General features: G+C 30.5%; 2 protein-coding genes across 2 annotated transcripts; both read left to right on the top strand.

The window, feature by feature from the left end:
• Positions 1-14,283: 14,283 nt before the first annotated feature.
• On the top strand, positions 14,284-15,286 carry LOC25502046 (protein LURP-one-related 4). The gene is made up of 2 exons (XM_013591571.3): positions 14,284-14,543; positions 14,639-15,286. Exons 1-2 carry the CDS (start codon positions 14,292-14,294, stop codon positions 15,002-15,004), a joined length of 618 nt encoding a protein of 205 aa, XP_013447025.1. The 5' UTR covers positions 14,284-14,291; the 3' UTR covers positions 15,005-15,286.
• A 7,597-nt stretch (positions 15,287-22,883) lies between these two features.
• Positions 22,884-23,806, top strand: LOC25502045 (protein LURP-one-related 4). The gene has a single exon (XM_013591570.3). The coding sequence runs from the start codon at positions 22,953-22,955 to the stop codon at positions 23,568-23,570; it is 618 nt and encodes a 205-aa protein (XP_013447024.1). The 5' UTR covers positions 22,884-22,952; the 3' UTR covers positions 23,571-23,806.
• The last annotated feature ends 685 nt before the right edge of the window (positions 23,807-24,491 follow it).

Here is a 24,491-nt window from a genome sequence, read left to right as displayed (position 1 = left end):
GTATTGTCAATATAACTTTTTTTTTTTCACTATTCGACTATTAACAACCAATTATGTGTATGATTTTATAGATGATTAAGATAATAATCAATGGTTAAGATTCACATCGAGGAGACGACCGTGTTGTTTGATAAAGAGTTTAGATGGGCGGTTGAAGACATCGTCGTTGGTGGAGGTCTTTTTCTTTGATGACTTTAAATAAAGGGCGACTTCTTCACTTATTAGGGTTGGAGGAGTGGGTTTGTAGTCAGTAGTACAGGAAGAATTTTGGGTGCTATAAGATCACATATTGAGAGATCGTGGAATAAGTGGTGGGAACCGTGACTTTGATAGTACTTTAGATAGTGTTCGTTCTACGGTTCCATATTTTTTACTTTAGCAATTTTACTAGCAAGGACACCGTCCCTCTTAAAGCCGAACATGTTTTGACGAGTGTCATTTTTAGTAAAAGTGTTCAGGATATGGAACTAAAATTTAATATGCCCACAAGACACAAAACAATTTTTGGGTGTTTGCAAGCAGCACATGCATGTTATTTTTCTAGCTATCCCTATTGATGGGTTAAGCCAACATATGTCACCACTAGAGTATATCCTATTATCCTCAGATATCGACATGATTCCATTATTTCCTATTTATGAGGTTTACCTATTTGCCGTAAGGCGTGCTTGGATAACTTTGGAGAGCACACGGTTCATTGCAAGGAGTTTCCTGACTTCATATACAAGCATGACTTTGTTAGGTGCATTTTTTTTTTTATATATTCAGCGTGTGGGAGTGTGTGTTTGTGAAGAATAAGGTTCATGCGAATTTCTTCGCAGACCCATAAGAGGGATGATCAACACTTAGGCTAGCATATGTTCTGGTATACGGGTGGGTAGGAGGAAAACATGCATGTGTAGACTTGATTGGAGTTTCCCACTTGTGGGATTGAGGACTAGGGCTTTTAATAAACAACCTCAAAGCCGCTTCAAGCAAAGTGCCAACACATAAGAAATCGTGTTATGACAATCAACATATTTAGACCATTTGCATATGGTACTTTTGGCTATCTAGCACTAGAGGTCGCGTGTCTTCTACCAAAAGTTCAAAGAGACATGCATAGCAACATTGTGTCTCCTAAATCTATGAGTGTTGTTTCTATGAGAATTGGTTTTACCATCTAAAAAAATTAGTACTGTTTGTCTTATGTTATTTTCCAATTTTTCATTGAATGAAATTATTCAAATTGATGGGACCATACAGTAGTACTATCATCTAATCCTAAGTGCTTTCTGAAAAACAGAGGAATTAATTCCTTTGGAATTCCACATTTCACAGTTGTTCTCCATCTAATTAAATTCTAAAATCATTATGCTACTGTCATGCGTCAATTATGCTAAATTTTATAACAAAGGCATAAATCCCCCACCCCTACCCCACCCACCATTCTCCTCTAAATCGTGTGTTTTTTCTTCTTTTATTGAGCAAGTGTGTTTTTCAAAACTAAATTGTGATTTTCAGTTGCCAATATTACCTAGTTCATATTTTACTTTCATGCATATTAGGAATATCTGCGTCGTGAATTTATGTTTCATGTATTTTGTTTATGTCCAAGTCCAAATACGTGACTCCAGTTAAAATGTGAATTTGACCTATAATAACGTCACATCAAGCATTCAAATTCAAGAATCGATACATATATCTTAAATAAATTTTTACCTAACCACTGCGTCCGATTCAAGAATTAATCTGACGGTTGGTGAAAGGACCAAAAAAACTATAAATGGGGAGACTATTCTTTATACATATAGATATAACAAAAGACAAATAGAGATATTCTTAAAAAAAAGAAAGAAAAAAAGAAAAATACAAATTGAGATATTGATTAAGAGTGAAGTTCGATCGTTAACACAAGCATGACCTTTTCAAAAAGATGGTGTATATTTAAAGGAAGGAACCTTATGATCTTGAATTAAATTGCACAAGAAGACTCCTACAATAAAATAAATACACCCAACTCAAGCATATAATTGATGAAAATGAATTTAATAAAGTGCATATATTTTTTTAATTATTTTTCTCTTTAAAGTCAGCTATTGATTAGCTATCAAGTATATGTGTTGAAGATCAAAGACAGGTTGGGTCAGCAATTGGTTAGAACTTTTAAAATCATAGATAAGTGTTGGTGTTTATTGTAGCTTTATGTCAAAGTGTTCCATCCACATCCATTTCTAATTAGAGGCAGCTTCCTTTGGCTTGCGATCAAGAATCCCCCCATGTGCTTGCTTCATAATAAAAGGGCCACACATGCTTTTTCTTTATTCAAATATATATTCTCTTTGCACAAGAAAGATATATTCTTCACAATAGGAGATGAATCTAATCGGTTAGAAGCTGTTCGTACTTCGTTGTCAATTTGAGATGTTTGTTGGTGGATAATATATAAATATCTCTATCTTGTTTTATGAGTTTAAATCTTATCTTGACCCTAATGAATTTTTTACATAACTCATTTGAACTTTTAAGAGCTAGTAAAAACATTAAGATAAATTCTTGTGTGTATCATATTCTTTGTTAATTTTTAGGTTTCTTCATTCAATTGGTTTGCCCCTCAAACTCAAATTACTACTTTATCATCTTTTCACTACTCTTTTGCAAGCCATGGAATATTTCAAGGTTCCTTCACCTAAATTATAGCATATATAGAAACAACAAAAAGTAGGCCAAACTATACACATACATATAGTTTCCTAAGCAAGCCAAAAATCTTGCGTGGTTGCAAGCAAATTAAAGACTAGTATAAAAGTAGTCATTCTTATTGTAACTTTCGATATTGATTTTTTTAATCTACAAAACAAACTTTGTTGCTTTGAGACATTGTCGTGTTTCTTAAGCAATGATGTGTGTGTAATTGAGGCGACATAATGTGTTGGGGCGGTATTTTTTTCTTGTTCTCACTGCCTGGCCAATTTTGCTTTCCTCTTGTTTTTTTATGTTAAATGATTTTATTTATCCTATGTGTATGCTTTTAGCATCAGAGGTTGGTTTATTATTTATTTTCCGTTGCATAATCAAAATTGAATAAGAAACAAGAAATTCAAAGGATTGATTTAGAAGCATTAATAAGTGATATATTTTTTAAACAAATGTGGTGCAGATGAATTTGCAACACGTTGAATAAATTAAAATTAAATGGAATAAAAGAATTTTGAGGGACATAAAACCTTCTTTTTTTTTATTGGTCGAAAGGGACATAAAACCTAACCTCGAGTGTGAGCAATCGAAAAAACAACCCTAGATGGTATGGAAGCCCCAAATCCCAATCTATAGCAATCAACCTCACACTTCTAGCACAACTCAACAATCCAACATATGTGCGAAGTCAAATTGCAAAAAATTAGAGGTGTTTGACTTGATGTGCATCGGATCCGCCGGATCTTGATTATGACGAGTGAATCTGATTGCCAACAAATACAAGTACCAACAATTAACTGTGACAAACAACAACAGTAGACTCACAACCATTTCTAGCCATGCGGTCCAATGCATCGGAGACGCATCAAATTCATAAACAGTAGCACAACAAGAGCTCATAACCCAATCACCCAGACTAGATCCAGACGAACCCAAGCTTGGAACAAGTTGTCATTTCCTGTAAAATAAAGAGATATATTATTGGTTAGGTTTAGAAAAGAAATGCTTGAGCACCATCATTTAGTTCGGTGAGCTTAAATATTCCTTAGTGCACAATGATTTACTGGTTTTCAAGTCAAATATATTTCTTATACTTTCAAAAATCACATGAATGCAACTTATCTTTAAATTGCCAAAGTCACACAATCAGCCAGAGAGAATCATTTAGTTCATAATGATCGAAGTAGCTTCACATTTAAGTTTGTGTTTGGAACTTATTTTTGACAATAGCATGTGGTTGGAACTTAAACTTCATTAAACATGCTAATACGGATGAAGGTTCTGACACATACTAATGCTTGTTAGTTTTTAGAGAAGGCAGGGCCAAAATTAATTTCAAACACCTGAAATTGGTTTTTGACATGTTTGATGATATCAATTGAAATTGATTTTACCCTTAACATAAATTCCAACATACTTCAAATGTAATTTTCACATTTCAATTTATTGTTATTGTATCTAACATGAATTACCTTACATTTAACTCACTTTTATCTAAAGTTAATTTTACAAATTATTTCCTTCAAATCTATTTTCATTATCAAAGAATCAAACATACACTCAAATTTAATTGGTTTGAATCTTCAAATTCATTGGATCATTGGTTTGGTTACAAAGTTGCACATCTAAATACTTTGTTGATAATCGATACCATAAGATGTATATAAATGATTCATCTGTTTATTATTACATGCTCTCTGAAAATAAGCATAAATAACAACCTCTTGTGAACATATAGGATGGTCCAGATGGATAGGTAGGTGGGAAAGGCTTAATCCATCATTGTGGTCATATATTAATTGATTACCTTCAACTACAATATTAGATTAGTCACCTAATTTGGGTAGAATCGCAATAGATGATAAAAAATTTCATCAAAATTTCATATCTGATATTGAATTCAAAACAATTATGATAAAGATAAAAAAAAAAAAGGTTCTTTACCGTATCATCCAAGTACTTTTGGGATGCAATTACCCATATTTCAATTTCACCTTTTTGACAGGATATTTCCACTTAAGAAAGAGTATCTATCTATATCATTTGGTTAATTTAATGCTTAACTTTGTCATACTTATTATGTATAAGGTAGTTACAGTAAAAAAAAAACTTTAAATATTTATAAATTTCATAATTTTTAAAGACATTTATTAAAAAAAAAATTAAAGGCATTGTTTGTACCAAAATATTTCTCTCACGACATTTGTGATTGCAAGTATCACATACATGCTATCACATACATGCTACTAGTGACAAAAACTATGACAGAATTGGTAGAGAGGGATACATTTCGTTGCAAAATCACTCACTAAATTTAATCTAATTGGATTTGTGACGGATATTTGATGACGCATTTTATCCTTCACAAAGTCCGTCACTAATGATCTTTAACTTCATTTTCATCAAAGATACAATTCTATCTCTAATTTCGTCGCAAATAGTGAAAGATTTTGTTTCCTCACTAGTTATCGTCACTAAATCGCGTGTTTACTTATTTGATACTAAAAGTTACCAATCATATCATAGATCATATATATCACTAACATAGAGTAAACAAAACTGTTTTGACTGGAATAAAGTAAATAGAAACTTAGTTTTATGTTTTTTTAATTTTTTGTTTTTGGATCAAGATGTTTTTAAGTTTCTATCTAGTTTTCTGCCTAAATTATCTTAGTCTGTTCCAAATATAGGAATATTTTACATCAATTAGGTTTAACAATGAAGCATAATTAAAAACAACTGGATATATTGATTGAAATAGTAATAATGTGATTAATATGAAATAACTGTCGTGCAGATGGCATGAGTCTCAGACCCTTAATAAGCGAATTAATTTGAGAACGACAAGTCAAAGACATCACTGGTTTGAACACGTACAATAATATCATTTTTTTATTCCTGTAATGCAGCAACGTTATTTATTTGGGGATTCATTGTGCAAGCAGTGTCAGTTTGTTGAATAGGTAAATTGTATGGATTTGATACAAGAAAAGATTCTGCTTTTCGTTTTTAGCTCCCGAAAAATTATACTTTTGTTTGTTCGTCCTTGTATATATTTCATCTAAGAATTAAACTCGGATTCTTCCAAACGATTTGTCTCTTGATGAAGTTTATGACCCACTTGAAATATGTTGTTGTATGAATGTTGTCTTTTGTGGAATAACTGTTAAAGTTTCATTTTGTGTTGCTTTCTGAAGTCTCAACAATTTCGAATTCTATAATACAAAATAGTAATATTACCGTTCGGATTATAAAATCCAAACACGGTAAAATGAGAATTTCAGTGGGTGTGCAAGAGGAATGGGCGAAGGGTACGATAAGAAATTCTAAAAAAACTTAATAAACAGCAAACAAGTTACATGCAGCCCATGAATCTTGCGCCTCCACCTTTACTCCATACATATCACCACATTGAGGGCTTTTATTCACACCCCATATTTTTGCTAGTAAATCAGAAACAATTTTATTTGTATTTTTTTTTTCCTAAAAAAAATCGTGTTTGAAAGTTTATTTTCAAATGATATTTTATTTACCTCTTTCAAAAGTTAAATTTTGGACTATTTAAGAGCATGTTTGTCATAGCTTTTTTGAAAAAAAATATTTTTATTGTGTTTCATCTATTTGTTATAACTTTTTAAACAATTTTATTTTAAAGAAAACTTCAAATGAGAAATTAGTTTAAATACTCTCTGCGATCCTATTTATAAGAGAAAATTGTCTTTTTAGATACATTGAATAATGTATGTATTTAGTCAAGAACCTAAACCAAATACATAAATTATTTAATGTATCTAAAAAAATTAATTGTCTCTTGTAAATAGGACCGGAGGCGGGGGGAGTAGTTTTTATTTAAAAGTGCTATAACTTTTTTTTACAATTTTATTTTAAAGAAAACTTCAAATGAAAAATAAATTTAAATATTTTTATTTAAATTAAAAGTTAGTGACAGATGGACGCTCTCTTGTTGTTACTCACTTTTTACTGCATTATTCTTCTCTTGAATGCACCTCACTTTGTTCATGGGATCAAAGATTTTTTTTGGTTTGTACAATCTCAACTCTGCAAAAATTTCATCCTTTAAAAAATATTTTCGTCATTTAACCCCTTTAACAAATCCAACGTTCTTCTTGAATCGGGGTAACCAATTCTTTAACCGGCCGATCTTGTTTGAGAGTTAGTCTTGTAATGGACTCTTTAAATGAGCATGTTGAAATCTTTATGTGAAGGCCTCTCATAATATTTTTGATTCTATGTTTAGGTTATACGATTCCCACCATTTGAACTAACCTAAAGTATCTCCGTCTAGAGCCACCATAACTAGCGCGAAGCTAGTCAAAAATTTTATGAGGGGCCAATAGAATAGAAAAAAAGTATTTCTACAAATTTTATCTTGACAATATCCGTTGTTGACTAAACTCTCTATATAATTACTATAGAGATTGAATGCGGCAAAACAAAAAATATAAATCTATTTATCAAGTGATAATTTTATTTTTCATATTGATACTAATAAATTTCACAAATAAACTTATTTTTTATTAGGGACAAATAAACTTAAATGAAGTAGCTAAATCTACATTACTAAAGTAGCTAAACATAAAAATACACTAACTTGTCAATAAAAATTAAATTAATTACAAAAACATGGCAGCCAAGGCCACTCCAATTCAACACAACCCTCCGCCCTTGACCATTAGCCACATCCATCTTCTACGATAATCTCTTATTTACACTATTAAAAGGCTCACTTAAGCAAGTCATCAATACAAAATGCTCCAAAATGCACTATTTTTTTTTTATTGTTTCAATATAACTCTTAATCAATATCTAGATTCATTTTTTTTTTTTTCAAAAATAAAATTTCCACAATTCTTTTCCCTTCAATTTTCCCCTGTTTTTTCTTGATAAATATTAGAAAATTGTTGCATACACTTCTTACAAACTGAAATACATCAAAAAAAGACGTAAAAGCCCATCGACACCGATTAAAATTCATCGACAGGTAACTACCGATGAGGTTATATTGGTAAATTACTAGTATTTCCTAATATTTAGTGAAGTGTGAACAATATTATTCTAAATATTATTTCAATAAGGCCTAAAACTAAGGGGGATTAATAAGTAGGTTTGGGTTTTGGGGGGAGTTTGAGGACCTTCTTATTTTTATTTTTTATAGTTCTACCTATAATTAGTCAAAGGAGAATTAGGGTGATAAAAAAGAACACTAAATAATACTAGTTAAAGTCAAATCATTCTTAGAATCTAATTCAGAACCAGCATCTCTAAATCTTACAAAATTTCAAGCACATTTGCAATAGCCAACAATTCAGGATGCAAATTTAGTTGAGGATATCACATAAATCTGACCCCATATGTCTTCCATTCGTCATTGGCATTACTAAGTTCTCCAAATCCTGATTTACCATTTATGTGACCCCATATCACATAAATCCTGATTCCTAAATAAGGTCCCATATACATATATTATTTTAAAAATCTTAAATGCTCTTTTGGTCTTTAAGTATTTATTTAGTATCGCTTTGGTCCCATAAGTAATAAAAGATCCGTTTTGTCCCCTTAACTTTATTAAAAGTATCGGTTTGGTCCTTTCTGTTAATTTAATTCAAAAAAACGTTAAATTTTGATCCCTTATCTTATTTAATTAGTATTAGTTTGGTCCCTAAACTTAACGTTTTTTTTTGAATTAAATTAACATAAAGGATCAAACCGATACTTTAAATAAAATTAAGGGACCTAAACGGACCTTTTATTACTTATGGGATCAAAACGATACCAAATAAATACTTAAAGGACCAAAATAGCATTTAAGCCTTTTAAAAATTAAGCATAACAAATATTTGGTGTAATACTTTTTTCTGTCAATATTACCTTGATTTAAACTTCCTTTTACCATTTTATCATTTTATATCAATTCAGTACTAATTTTATAAATAATCAGAATCAGATAAAATTTTACAATTTTTTTTTAAGAAACTAAGCGAAATTATATTAAAGAAAAACAACAGAGTTCCTCAAGCTCAAGACATGGTAGAAGAAAACTGAAAAGTTAAAATTAGACAACGGTTAAGCCACAAACAATTCAGTACTAATTTTATAAATAATCAGAATCAGATAAAATTTTACAATTTTTTTAAGAAACTAAGCGAAATTATATTAATGAAAAACAACGGAGTTCCTCAAGCACAAGACGTGCCAGAAGAAACTGAGAAGTTAAAATTTGACAACGGTTAAGCAACAAACAAGCCGGTAATAAAAAAAGAAAATGCTAACTTATGCCCTTAAGTAACTTAAAATTGTAACCTAACTTTTATTATTTCCACCGATAACAACATATGTATTTCACCTTAGAGCTGGGTATTACTATATGATAATATTAAGAACACAATTGTATATGCAGAAAACACGTTTCTTATGTCTAAACCCTGTTCTCGATTTGTTTCCCACTTAATCCTTTACGAATGATTTGGCATGTCATTCTTTTATGGGTCCTGCTAACCGGTGTCTCCAGGGTACAGATTATGCATACTATAAAAGAAAATTATTACCATAAAAGAAAATTGTTTTTGACTTTATTATAAATTAATTATACAATTTCAATGCATTAACTACTATATAATTTTCTTTTTCATATCTTTAACCAGTGCCGGGCACTGGTTAGCATTTCCCTTCTTTTATCAGGGAATATATATGATAGGCATAATATTGTCCAATTAAACCTGGGAGTAATGGAGTCAAGCCAATTAATTTATGTTTATTAAGTATGCATACCGCAAGAGATCAGTTTTATTTGTTCTTTGCTTCAATGTCCGATCATTTAACCATTTAATATGTTCCTATTCGTCATATTTTTCACCAAAAAATATATATACATCTTACAAGTTGCAAGTATACTTTTAATCTGGAGATTCAAATCTACATGGAGTACCGATTTCTTTCAAATAATTGATTGCACATTAGACACATTTTGATTGACTCGGTCGAATATGTCTGTTTAAGTATAATACTCAATTATACATGCCTTGAGATATGGGCTTGGCAATTTTATGATTTATGTATTGAAAACATGATATGCATAATTAAGATATGAATAACTCTCTATATATATTTCAAAAAAAAAAAAAAAACTCCTTCTAAAAAAAAGACATGAACAACCCATTGATACATATACAGTAAAAATATAATAATAAAAATAAAATATACATTTTTTTTTTATCGTATAACATTATTTTAAATTTTCCCCTAAAAAACATTATTTTAAATTTTGATACTTATCTCTTTTCTCATAAATATATAATATGTGCCATGAATCCAATGGAAATTTATAAATTCTTTGAAAAAATATTGATAGATAATTTTTCAGATAACCTTATCGGAATAAAAATTTAGCATAAGATAAGTTATTCACATAATCCATATTATCTTTACCTAATACCCATTTTGTTCCCAAAAGACAATGATTAATTATGCAGTGTATACATACTACATTTTTTGTTCATAACATGCACCGATGATGAATTAATACATTATTTTAACAGATAACTAGACAAAGGCAAATCAATTGTCTGCACTATAAGACATTATCCGATTTAAAAATCGACTAATCAATAAAGCAGAGCAAACCTCTTTGAATTTGATACTAGAAGAATTGAACCTAAAACTTTAAAATAAACAAACTCCAAAATCTCAAACCAATCAATAATGTCAACCCCAAATAGGTTACGTAAAACACGAATGACCAATCATTAGTATTTTTTTAAATTTTTGGGTGTGCAATTACCCATGACCAATATATCTCCTATAATGTGCTTTAATGGAATATGGTGATTACATTCTCCACTTATGCCTCCGAAGTTTTAGCTCTCACACACACGACACACCCACGACACATCCACACAAAAAATCTATTTTTGTTCCATAATAGTTTGTCCCATAAGTTAATTCCACTTCCCCGAATTTTGTAGCTTACTTTTCGAGTCTTTGACTCACCTCACAAAAATGACATATTAGGTTACCAAGGACTCTATTTTTGTTTATTAATATCTTTTTGTTAAGACGAGTGTTAATGAATGTGTTTACACTAAAAAATAAACAACTTATTAGCTGAGATCGACAAACAAATGATTTAAGGTATGACAAACTCTCCTCAACCGATTGTAGGATAGGCAGGTGGAAATATAGTTGAGTGCAAGTTAATCAAATCTTTTTCAAGTCTACAGAGATCTAAAAAGGTTGTGGAGGTGTTAGAATTAGTCAAAATTTGATAAAACTTGACAATTGAGAATCATACTCGTGATCAATGTTTATAGCACCATTAGTCGAAGAAAGCCAAGAGCAAGGAACCACATTTCAAGGAAGATGATCATGTATGGATAAGAACTATAAAAACTGTTGAGAAACTGGAGAATCAAACCAAAACGTGTGGTACCACGTATCCATAGCAGCAAGAGGAGGATTCACACATTATCAGTGTAAATAGCTGAACAAGGTTTATTTCTGTAGAGTACAGTGTTAGCCATTAGAACTGGTGTCTACCTATAAATATTGAACTTGTAAAAAAAATTCAATGCACACAGTTAATCAAGCGAACTATTTAACACATTTGTATTCTTTTGCCTTTTGTCTTTATCTTTTTATTTTATGCATTTTTTTTTTGGTTCAGTAGCTCAAACACTCCCAAATCACCACATTTAACACTATTTGGAGTAGCTAAAGAATCCACATCGGATGAACAAAGTTACTTTCTTAGCATAATCGCTTGAAGAAAGAGAATACTGATTGAGAGATATTAGTTGATATTTCGACTAATTTTCAAGTTCAACAATATAATGATGTGTAGTTATTGTAATTGTGATGGTAAGGGCTATAAGTACCTTTGATATGCTCTAGCGTGGGTTTGAATACGCATATTCATCATACTTTATCACTTCCAAGCTATTTCTTTTTAAACAAGAAGTAGTAAATTATAAAACAAAAATTAATTTTTTATATTTTCCAATATTATATACTTTTTAAAATTATTAGCAAAAAGTATTATAATTTTTTTAAACAATTACGAAAGGAATTGCTATATATACATGACAAGTGAAATGAAAAATATATAATTGCATATTATACTTGTATTTTCTATTTTAAAAATTAGCTTTTGTTATGAACATGAATTCTTTGTCAAAACCAATAACAACAAAGAGGTGGAGTAAATAATAACGTGAGCCAAAAACCAAACACTCCAAACAATAACAAACAAAAGTATGTAAATAAATCCACAATCAAACTAAAGAGTAAAGACAAGAGAGTAAAGGAACAAAACACAAATATTATCTTCGAGAGATCTCAAGAGAAAACCCTTATTTCTACCCCTTTTTTCAAACCTCTCAATTCAATAGATGATCTTAAGAGAAATCAAAAGAGAAAACATCGACCAATCCTCCAATGGGATCTCACTATATAAGGTGTTTAGAATGTATTTATCAACTCTAATTTCACCCAAAAACATTCAAATCTTATTCTTTAAGTTTTCTAAAAGTTCTCTCTTTTGCTCTTACAAGATTAACTAGAAAAGAATGAGAACACTGAATTTAAATGATGCAGAAAACATGCCTGACACCTAGCACCCTGCTCTTGGCGGTTAGACCCTTATGTCCATATGGGAGGTGACAACCACAACCCTGAAAATGTGAAAAAGTTGTTTAGAAATGTTGAACGACCCCTGCTCAAACGCCTAACATTTTCCTTCAAGCCAATAGTCGTTCCAAACAATGTAAACACAAATCCCAATAAGGATGTTCTAGTGTCCAAATTTCGTGCATAGTTTCACATCTACATAACCCTCCAAAGCATCTTCCTCTTGAGTTGCTCTTGTGTATTTCAAACCGCCATTTAATGACCCGTTTCAGTATCTCAATATCCACTTCAAGTCTTGCCAATGCACGTGACCCAAATTTGCTATAAGTTGACTCATTATGTTAACCGCATATGCTAAGTTTGACCTACTATAATAAACCACGACATACATGATGCTTCCTACCCCATTTACACAAGGAGTACCCTTCACCTTCTTCTTTTTCTTACTTTCTGATTGAGGAGATTACATAACCGATAACTTTTTGTGAAGACCTAAAGGTGTTCTAGTGGTCTTATATCATCATTCATCCTAAGATGCTTGAACACTTTCTTTAAATAACCAAACTGAGATGAAAAACAGTTAACCCTTGTCTTAGTTTCTCACAATATCCATCCCAAGTACTATCTTTGCGGCACCAAGATCCTTTATCTCAAATTCACTATTTAGTTTATTTTGAGCTTGCCCATCTAATCCTTGCTAGAGTTTGCCATCAAAATATTGTTCAAATACAGAAGTAGGTGGATATTGAATTTTCAATCCCTCTTCAAATACTTGTTTCTCACAACTCGATCTTCAAAATAAACTCATCAAACTAACAATACCATTTCCTAGGGCTTTGCTTCAACCTATAGAAAGATATCTTCAAAATATGCAACTTAGACTTGTCCTCCACAAAACCCCTTGTCCTCCACAAAACCCATTCCTTGCTCCATTTAGATTGTCTCTTCAAAATATCCATGTAAGGACACAATCTTCACATCCATTTATTCCAAATCAAGATTGTATTCATTGAATATAAACATAAGTACCCTTATTAAACAATGTTTTAACACTGGTGAGAAAATCTTGTTGTACTCAATTCCCTCAACTTAAGTACGTAAGAACTTTTGCCACAAGCCTTGATTTTTACCCTAGCTATTCAATATCTTTTTCTTTATATAAATAAATGCTTTATTTTCATATAGATTTAGTTTTTCATTGGTGCTTTTCCATCTCTTCATTGTCATGGTGCAATGTTGTTTGATTATCCATCTTATTGGGGTATTTGTTTGGTTCAAATTGACATATCAATTAATGTCTTGTGTATCAATAGTAGCTTGATTTTATCAAATTTGTAGCAGTTTTGCCGTTTTATTATGTTAATTCACAAATTTATCATTTTTCAATTTCAACGATATTAAATTGGTGTTGTTTTCCATATTTTCTACTAATTTAAATGATTGAATGTTTTTTTAGAAAAAGAAAATAGAATTATGATTACGTAATTTCATTTTTTCATGTGTATTTTTAAGAAAGCAGCCTTATTCATTTGAATTAGGACTGCCTAATTTCATGTTTTCATACGTGCTTTTTATGAAATTAGCAGCCTTCTACGTACTATTAGGCGGTATTTTTTAAGAATAAATTTAATGATATGAAGATGGATTAGTGCTCAATCTACATAAACCATGACTGTAACATCCATTAGATTTAAACTTTAAATTATTAAATTATTATATTATATAGTTATAGTATAGTAAGAGAAGTTGGTTGAAAACTCCAGGGATATGAAGTTTGAGAACCACGTAAGTCTTTTTGTTTAAGTTGCTAAATTAACTAATTAATTTTGAAGCACTTTTTCCACGAGTGCTATCATATTCAACTTAATAATCTCAAAAATTAAAGGTGCTTCCAAGAAAAGGGCCTACAATTGTGATATAAATATACTCTGCTAACATATTGAATATCACATTACTCACAATTATCACAAAGAATGACAAGAGTTTATCCTCATCAAGAATCCACAACATCCTCTGAATCCCATAATCGTTGTCTCAACCGTAGTTGTAATAAAAGAGAAACATATACTGTGTGGATGAAATCACTTGTTCTACACTCTAATGGTTGCACTGTTTATGATTCAAATGGTAGCATCGTTTATCGAGTTGAAAACTATGACAGAAAGGGTGGAAGGGAAGTTACTCTCATGAATCTAAAAGGAAATGTTCTCTGTACAATAAAAAAGGTACTACATCATACAACTCTGCTAGCTAATAGTAATATGATATATAAACCATTCATTAATTAGTTAATTAATTAATTTTTAATCAAATTTTGCAGAGATTACTAGCTTTTGGATGCTGGGAAGGCCACAAATATTGCAACAATTCAAGTTTAAGAAGGCAAGAGGAGCAACCATGGTTCAAAGTTAAAAGATGTCATAAGGTTATATCAGGGAAAATAGCTTGCCAGATTAAAGTGGGATCCCAAAATATGTGCATAGAAAGAATCAGCATAGGAAAATCATTTGCTTTTAGGATAGTAAACAAAAATGGAGAAATCATTGCAGAGGCAAAGCAAAAACAGTCTTCATCAGGGGTTGTTCTGAGTAATGATGTTCTAACTTTGGATTTGGCGGCTGGCGTGGATCATTCCCTTATAATCGCTCTGATCACGGTCTATGGTTTGATATGCGGCTTAATGTAGATATTCAATTCACATATGACAGATATTAGGCACAATTCAATTCATTTGAGAGCCCTCATTTGGGAAACTTTTTGCTCTTGTAATTTTTTTTTTTTTTTTTTTTTCTGACACAATGTCTTTGTAACTTATCTAAAGTTTTGTGATTAGTATTTGGCTCAGTTTGTGTAAAAAGATCATGAACTTCATCAAGATCTATAACTAGAGACATGTATATGTGCACATATATTGTAAGTTACTAGAATTTATTGTATATTTGATCTTTGGTATGACTTTTTTTCTTAACGTATCTTTGGCATGTAATTTTCTTAATTTTGTTTATTATAGTTTCTTTTTATTGGAGGTAATCTTATTCGGGTACTTGCGGCACTAAATCAAACTTCTCTTTGTAGTCAAAATTTAAACACTGATTCGAGGTATGAAACCTTAATTGGTATGAGTTAATGATAGAGAATTGCATTTTTTTTTAATTCAGTTCAAAATTCGCAAAAAATGGATATTGATCGCAAAAAATGGACTATAGACAATCAATGGGCTTGAAAACTTTTCACAATCCCACATGTTCCAAGCTGGTATGCTCACCCTCAAGTAAAAAACTTGTCAAGTTTATACGGTTACGGGTTACCAACAAATGCGTAGTGCAAACTTTAACATTAGATCATTGTCGACAAACACTCGACTCAACATAACCATCGATTTTAATGCCATTTGTTGGAAATAGGCAACCAGCTAGAAGAAGTACTTTGAAAGAGAAAACAACGTGGAGCTCTAAATCAAGGGAGCAGTACACCTCGCAAATTGAGGTATACCGATACTCCGCTTCATAAATTTACAAATTAATGATCATTTTATGAAATAAGTTGTTATTTGTTATTATTTATATTTTAGAAAACACCATCTCATGAGAAAAAAAACACCATTTCATTGTTTATATGAATTATATTAAATTTTTAACATTTTCTCATAAAAAATAATCAATATTCTTCATTATGAGCAATAAAAATTCAAAAAAAAATAAATTTTATTTCATCGACGCTTTTGGTAAATAAGATTTAATTATTATAATTGTTAATGATAGAAAATAATTATTTTTTCTTCAAAAAATAATCAATTTAATTATTAATTTAATATTTGGTGTACCGGTACACTCAAAATATTGGATTTACCATAGAATTTGCCCTAAATCAATTGCTTGAAGTAAGAGTTGACACAACATCTTAACCCAAATCACTTAAATATAGGATACATATGCATCCATTTTGTGTCTTTAATAGTATCATTTATTTGTTCTTTCAATTTCCATTGGTCTATTATTCACACTTGAATTACAACAATAACACACGGAATCTATGTCTCACATTCTAAATTATATGTCGTTTTGGAAGATAAAAAATTGTTTTAAATTATATATCGTTTTACAATATCAATGAAACATTAATGTTATTTTTCTTATTATCTTTAACTATTTATTATTTCAATTTTTTAATTTATCTTTCTCATACCGTCAATTAAGAATAATTTTGTAAAATAACTTATAATATTTCTTTCTCAAACAAAATTAATTACATTTTTTTAATTAAATAGACTTTGATCGGCACCCTAGTTTTCGGCTGTATTCACATTGCAATGTTAGACAATTAGACAAAAGTATATGATACGTGGGATAAAAACAGTGATATTTAGATTTAAGACCCTAACCACTAGACAAGGTGTATAATCCTTTTCAAACCACAAAAGCTGCATTTACCATATTGGCTTGCTATGCTTCAAATCAATGTTGTTCGTTCATACAGGAACAGGAAGACATACCTGTGGGGTCCAAGTTTCCCACACATGCTTTAATCAATCCCCTATATTCCATTTTTATGTACTTAAGATTGTTTCATTTTGACATTTGTTTTATTTTTGCAGCAGCTGGAGGACAACAGCATTGCATGTGAACGTGATAATAATATAGACAGAGCATTACAATAATGTGACCTTTTTAGATGCCAATATAGTCGTCAATGCATATATAAAAAGCATAACACGTGTTTATCCATATAGTGTGTTTCTTTCATTTTCGGTGGGGAGCATGTCTTTAAGTGACTATTAATTGTGATTTTTTTTTATTTTTTTTTTAGGGAAATTGTGATTTTCTTTTGACATATTAGTACTATTGATTTTTTTTTTTTACTAACTACTATTGATTCTTTTAGTAGACAAATTGTTTCTCAACTCTAAAATCTATACTAAAAGGAACTAGCACTTTGCATTTGATTTTCTAAAGATCCCATTCTTGGTCTATCAAGATTCACTATCAAGTTGCTGACATATCTCTTACACTCAAGTGTTACCAATAAATCTTTTTCAAAAGCACCCGTCATTTTTCAAGAGTCTCCTCTTCTAATTTCCCAAGATTCACATATTTCTAACCCTTTCAATTCCACCCAAAGATCCTCGATCGTTAGCATCTAAGTTTCATAAAAGTTTTCTCCTTTAATTTCATGTGATTTCTCATTAAAGAATAAGAAACGACTTTAATTGAGTTTCAAATCTCGATGTCATGCGTCTCGCACATGATGCCCACAAATCCCGATAGCCAGGGAACGCGTCTCACATTGGACAACATGCACCATACGCGTGAGGTTGTGCTGAAAACCCTCTTTTACATTTTTATCTCCCTTCTCTTGATATATGATAATATTTTGCCATTAGATAAAACATGATACTATTTTAAGTTACGCTTAACAATATATACGTTATTTGGTTTTATTGTGAATTTGTTATACACAAAGTTGCTATATTTGTTCTAGACAGTCCCGACTCAAAGGATGTGCAACCAGTTCTACGGTGTCGAGCCTCATATTTTTAGAGACCCAAATTTTGAGTTGTAATATGCCAGTTGATGTTTATAGTAGTACATAGTCAACGCATGATACGTTTAACAAGATTTCAAGTTTGACGTAGCGGATTGTGTACCTCATAAGTTTTAATGTATGCCAGTTCAAATCTCAACTCCTTCATTCTTTTAAAAAAGGTTCGATCTGCAGACATTGAACTGAAATTGATTAATGAATGCCAAAAGAACAAATAAACAATCATATCAACCAAGTATGTGAAAAATATATAAATCTTAAATTATTTGGAGCCCAATTTTTTTTATATTTGATTAGTTACAAGAATTCCTATTTGTTATGTTTTTTACATTTGTGTTGTTCTAGATTGAAAATTGTTGTTGGGACTATTTGATCTTTTTTTTTTTGAAGAAACAAAAATAGTATATATTAACAAAGGCGGTGAAACCTCCTAAGTACAAGATATATTAAGAAGTCACCCCTTAAAGAGTCAAACAAATGTAATAATTACTATTTGATCGTTGGTTGCCATTTTTGTATCGAAGTCCATCATTATCATCCTCACCGTATAATCTTATATATCAAAATAAGTAATTAGATGTTTGTCACTGATCAAAGAGGAATGTAAGCCTTCAAGAGCTGTGTTGGAATATAATGATGGTCCACCATTATGCATCCATTACTATCCCTAGGTACCTCTTCTCAATGTTGCTTAATGGAACATCCCCCTTCTTTCTCAATCTCATCATCATTAATGAGCTTTTCGTGCATTTAACAATCAATGCAAGAGTTTACCCAATTTGGATACTTTCTAGTTTTTCATAAAATTTATTCACTGCAATTTTAGTCTAGCGTAAATAGTCCGCAGTGTGTATGAGTGTTGTAGAGTTTACGAGTAAAACAAAACAAATTAAAATTTATAACTTGTTTAAAACAAGAACAAGAATTTGAGCATGATATATTTTATTCACATAATGCATATTATGTTTACCTAACACCCACCTTGTTCCGAAAAAGGATAATGACTAATTATGCTGTGTATACAATAAAATAGAACTAAAAAGAATATTCTACATTTTATGTTCATGACATCCACTTCCACCACCGAGATTAATTAATTAATTCATTTATTTTAATAGATAACAACACAAGAGCAAAGGCAAGCACTTGTCTGCACTGCAATGACAACAAGAGCCACCATTATAGTAATTGGAAATGAAGTGCGATAAATTAATTCAAAAGTTGTTTTAGTTTTCAATCCTATCTATCTATCTATCTATCTGTGGCTTTGTTCTTCAAATTAGTACTTTTCAGCTAAAGAAAGCGAATGCCACAAAAAGGAAATCGAAAAGTCGTTTTCACCAACAAAACTTTGCTTCTAAAATTGTGCATCATATTTTTATTAACACAAATGTTAATGTATGATTACTTTAAAAATTTTAAAATGAAAAATTAATTAAAAAATGTTATTCTTATAAAGAAAAACTAATTTTATATTGTTATTCTTTTATTCTTTATTATTGAAGATATATGTTAGTATTTTTTATGAAAGGAATTGGTATATATGAAGTGACCTGAAAATAGTTGCAATATTAATTGTAGAAGCTTCAATTTTTTTGAAGGAAATTGTACTAGCTTCAATAGATTTTTCTTTCGAGCTTCAATAGAAATAGGATGGTTAAATTTCATCTGTTCATGTGTTTTGTTTTTATGAAAGCAGACTCGTACTATTGATGGATAGTAATTTTTAAAGGATATATGAAGACAAATTGGTGCTCAATCCATATAAAGCATGACTGTAAGTAACGTTCATTAAGCTTTAAACTCTAAAATATTATAATAAACTAAAAACTACAAGAAGTTATCAACATAGTGTGGTACAAATCGTATATGTTTTAGTATATATTTTAACCATTTTTAGTGGAGATTTAATTTTTAGCTCATACATTTGAAGAAAAAAATAACATGTGTCGACTAAGGTCAACTTTTTAAGTTATTTTTACACGCGTGGAAATAATCTCTCTGCATGTGTCGACTAAGGTTAACTTTTTAAGTTATTTCAACTTTTATTGTATATATCTCTCTGCATGACACTCACTCACAACAGAATTCCCGGCGTGTGAGTACCACGCGTGACCTTTTAGACCACCATTTTCCCCAATTTCATCGCTCACCTCCCCACTTTTCATTTCAGGGGTAAAAATATCGATTTGAGATATTTTCTACTTGGTAAATATGTATGTTTCTATTTATTTTGGTAACTTGATGGAAATTACTGATGAATTTTAAGGGTTTTATGACTTTATCTCTTCCATAAAGTTTCTCTGCCAATTTATATCAAGAACGAATGGAAAATAGATAGATTGAGATTTGGATGATTGTTGCTTTTACTTTTTATCATCATAGATAAAAAAATATATCTGTTAATATCTTTATTATGTGAATGTGTTGGTTTCGTAAAATATAAATATAAACATAAATGTGAAAATCATAACATATATACATGACAAAGAAATACAAATGCATGAGACACAAAACTAAGTATCAATCAAGTAATTATTCAAAAATAAAAAAAAGTAACAATCAAGGATTCAAATATTTTCTTGAACTCCCCTTCATAAAGGAAGCACATTAGAAAACAATGATTCAAAACTCCCCAGTATAAAGGATCATCAACTCATACAAGTTTGTTAGCTCAAGGATTGTATTATTATTCCACTCATTTAATATTTTCTGGAGATAAGTATCAAAGTTCACAATTATCATCCTCGCATTATAATCTTATGTAACTTAGATGTATGTGACTGAGAAGGAAGTGTAAGTGTAACCCCTAAAAAGCTTGGAAAAATAATACCACTGAGAAGTTAAGAACAAAGAATATTGGACAAAAGAAACAGATTATCACCAGATCTTACAGGAACATTGTAGTGTGAGAGAGAGCAGAGCAGAGGACTTTTGAAGCACTGTTTTTTAGTTTCCATCATCAGAATTCAGAAAGTAAGCTGTGTGCATCCATTACTATGCTTCTAACTCTGAATGCAAGAGTTTACCAATTTTAATACTTCCTTTTTGTGTGATGAATCCAATCAAAATTTATATATTCTTTTTAAAAAATGACGTACAATTTTTTCAGAATAAAAATTGAACTTAGAGATAATTTATTCACATAATGCATAGTCCTCTCTTTACCTAACACGGCCACTTTGTTCCCAAAGAGGATAATGATGTGTATTAGTATAAGTAAACATAGAATATGACTATGACTACCAACGGTAAGCACTTGTCTGCACTACAATGACATCAACGACCACCATTATATTAAAGTAATATTAATTAGAAGGGAAATGTTAACTTGTATCTTTGGGGCATAAGTTAAGAAGCTAAATATGAAAGTTTTTTTTTAGAAATTGTGCATTCTCTTAAAAGTTTCAAATGTTATTTTTTCAATATAAAATTTATTACCTAATTATATTTTAAACTTCTTAACATGTGCCCTAAAAGCACAAATTAGCATGACCATATAAATAGAAATAAACTAAGTTAATTAATTAGTAAAGTTGTTTTTAGGTTTCAGTCCTATCTATCTATGACTTGGTTCTTCAAATTATTTTTAAGCTAATTCCACAAAAAGGAAGGTTGTTTTCATTAGTGCTACTAAGTACTATCCCTTTTGGGGGTAAGTCAAAAACACATAAACTAAGTCATCCGAACAATTGAGCCGCGTTGGCAATGCTAATCTAATATTTTTATAATCTGTGGGACGTTTCTACGACCAATCTATTGCCTAAAACGTGCTTTAATGGGATATGAATCATATCATTCAACTTTCCACTTATGCCTCCCAACCAAGTCTCTCTCTCTCTCTCTCTCTCTCTCTCTCATGCATACACACGTACACACACAAAGACAATGGAAATTAAAAATCCATTTTTGTCACATAATACTTTGTCCCTTGAGCTAATTCCACTTCCCAGAATTTGGTAGTTTACTCTTTGTCTTTGACTCATCTCAAGAAAATGACACATTAGATTTCCAACGACTCTTTTAACTTTTTTTTTTGTGTGATGACAAATGTCAATATCTAAAATTTTAAAATGAAAAATTATTTAAAAAAGTATATTTTTAAAAAATATATAGTTTAATTATTATATTTATTCTTTTATATTAAAGATATTAGTTTAAAAAATCAATATTATAAAGTTTTCAACTAATTAAGAAAGAAATTAGTATATACTACGGTTGAGTAAAAGGAAAAGTATATTTCCATTAACTAGTTTTTTTTTTTTTGTCGTAATGGCTAAAAATTCACATTTTAAAGGTGAATAAGTGAAGTGTTTAGAGTTTAAACATTGGGTTCTATATATATTATATTATAAAATGTTTATACCAACTGAGTTAAATTCTATTAACTAACTTCTTTAATTTAAATAAGTTATAGAAGTATAATTTCATGTTTTCATTTGTGTATATGAAAGCAGCCTTCTACTATTGAGTAGTAATTTGTTTTAAGATAAAATTGAATATGAAGACGGATAGTGCTCGATCCACATAAAGCATGACCGTAACATCCATTAAGGTTTTTAAACTTCAAATTAGATTATTATATTACAGTCATTATATCAAAAGAAACTATCGACGTGGTATGATACAAGTGGTAGATATTAGTGTCTCTTAATCACTTGTAGATTGATTATCTAGTAACTGTGTGTGAAAAATACATGTTGATATAAATAAACTCCTTAAATTTATCTCAATTAATTAGTCCTATAATCCTATAATTGTTTTTTAAGAAAATTTCTTGCCAAAATTTCAATAAGAAATTGGTTGAAATTAAACTCCGGGGGGATTGAACCTCGTCGCTCTTTTTAAATTCAGTTGCTAATTAACTAATTCAAATTACTTTTTCCACGAGTTCTATACATATTCAAATGAATTAGTATTATCTCCAAAAAGGTGCTTCCAAGAAACTGCCAAGTTAGTAGGGCCTATAATAGGAACATTAGGCATATATAAATAAGTTGCTAATCACTCCTCTTCTTTCAAAAATCAAAACATACAACAATTAATTATAAGCTCAATCCTCTTGAATATCACAATCACAATAGTAAAAAAGAATGGCCAGAATTTATCCTCAACAAGAATCCACAGCATGCTCTGTGTCTAATGATCAGTGTCATATCAGCAGGTCTAATAAAAGAGAAACATATACTGTATGGATGAAATCACTTGTTCTTCACTCCAATGGTTGCACTGTCTATGATTCAAACGGTAACATCGTTTATCGAGTTGATAACTATGACAAAAAAGGTAGAAGAGAAGTGAATCTAATGGATCTACAAGGGAATCTTCTTTGCACCATCAAAAAGACATTACTAGCTTTTGGATGTTGGGAAGGCTACAAATATTGTAACAATTCTAATTTTGGAAGCCAAGAGGAACAACCATGGTTCCAAGTTAAAAGATGTACTAAGATTATCACAGGAAAAGTAGCTTGTCAGATTAAAGTAGGGTCCCAAAATTTGTGCATAGAAAGAATCAGTACAGGAAAATCATTTGCTTTTAGGATAGTAAACAAAAATGGAGAAATCATTGCAGAGGCAAAGCAAAAACAGTCTTCATCCGGGGTTGTTCTGAGTAATGATGTTCTAACTTTGGATTTGGCTGCTGGAACGGATCATTCCCTTATAATGGCTTTGATTACGGTCTACGGATTGATATGCGGAAAAATGTAGAAATTTCATATGATGTACGATTCATTTGAAGGCTCTGATTCAGAAAACTTTTCGCTTTTGTACACTTTTTCCATCGTTTGATGTCTTGTAAATTTTGTAAAGTTTAGTAACTAGTGTTTAGCTCAGTTTATATAAAAAGATCATGAGCTAGCTTCATCAAGATCTTTTTTTTTTCACTGAGTTTCATCAGGATCTGTAATTAGAGAGGTATGTATATGTAAACATATATATTGTATGCAAAGAAATAAATATAGAATTAATTGTATTTTTTATCTTTGGTTTACATTAAAATTTGAGTTTCCTGGTTGAACGGTTTGTTAAGATTGTTATAAGGCAATATATTTGAAGGAAATAAGAATGTTTGTTTCCCGATTGAATGCACATCTCTTTCATAAAGGCTTTGTAACTACAGAACATTCTCAACCCTTAATCATGTTTGTAATCATGAATATAACTGGAATTGGAAACAAAATAACAAGAATTTTTGTTTGAAAGAATCTGAGTTTCCTGATTGAATGGGCGCAATATATTTTCCAATACGTACTAACAGAATTAAGGAGGTGTTGAGAGTTAGTTAATTATGTTATTGTGAGTTAGTTAAGGGAGCAAGTTAGGTGTTGTAGCACTTACTATAACAGAATTAAGAAGGTGTTAGAATGTTATTGTGAGTTAGTTAATGATGTAACCGTTTTATTTTTTCTAACTTGGTCCATGTGGGACTTTCCTGATCTACATTTTCTCAATTATGAAAAATAATTGAATAACAAAGCAATTGAGGATTCCTTCGCAATTCTCTATGATATTGTAGTGTGTGCGCTAATTAAGTGATGTAGTGTCCGATCAATTTTGTTCCAACATGTTTGTAATGTTGGAACAAAAGTAATTGTTTATGCGCCGATCAGGACTAGAGATTTGGGGTGA

Source organism: Medicago truncatula, chromosome 8 (assembly GCF_003473485.1).
Source record: "Medicago truncatula cultivar Jemalong A17 chromosome 8, MtrunA17r5.0-ANR, whole genome shotgun sequence".
NCBI lineage: Eukaryota > Viridiplantae > Streptophyta > Magnoliopsida > Fabales > Fabaceae > Medicago > Medicago truncatula.
This window is presented reverse-complemented; position numbering and strand designations above follow the sequence as displayed.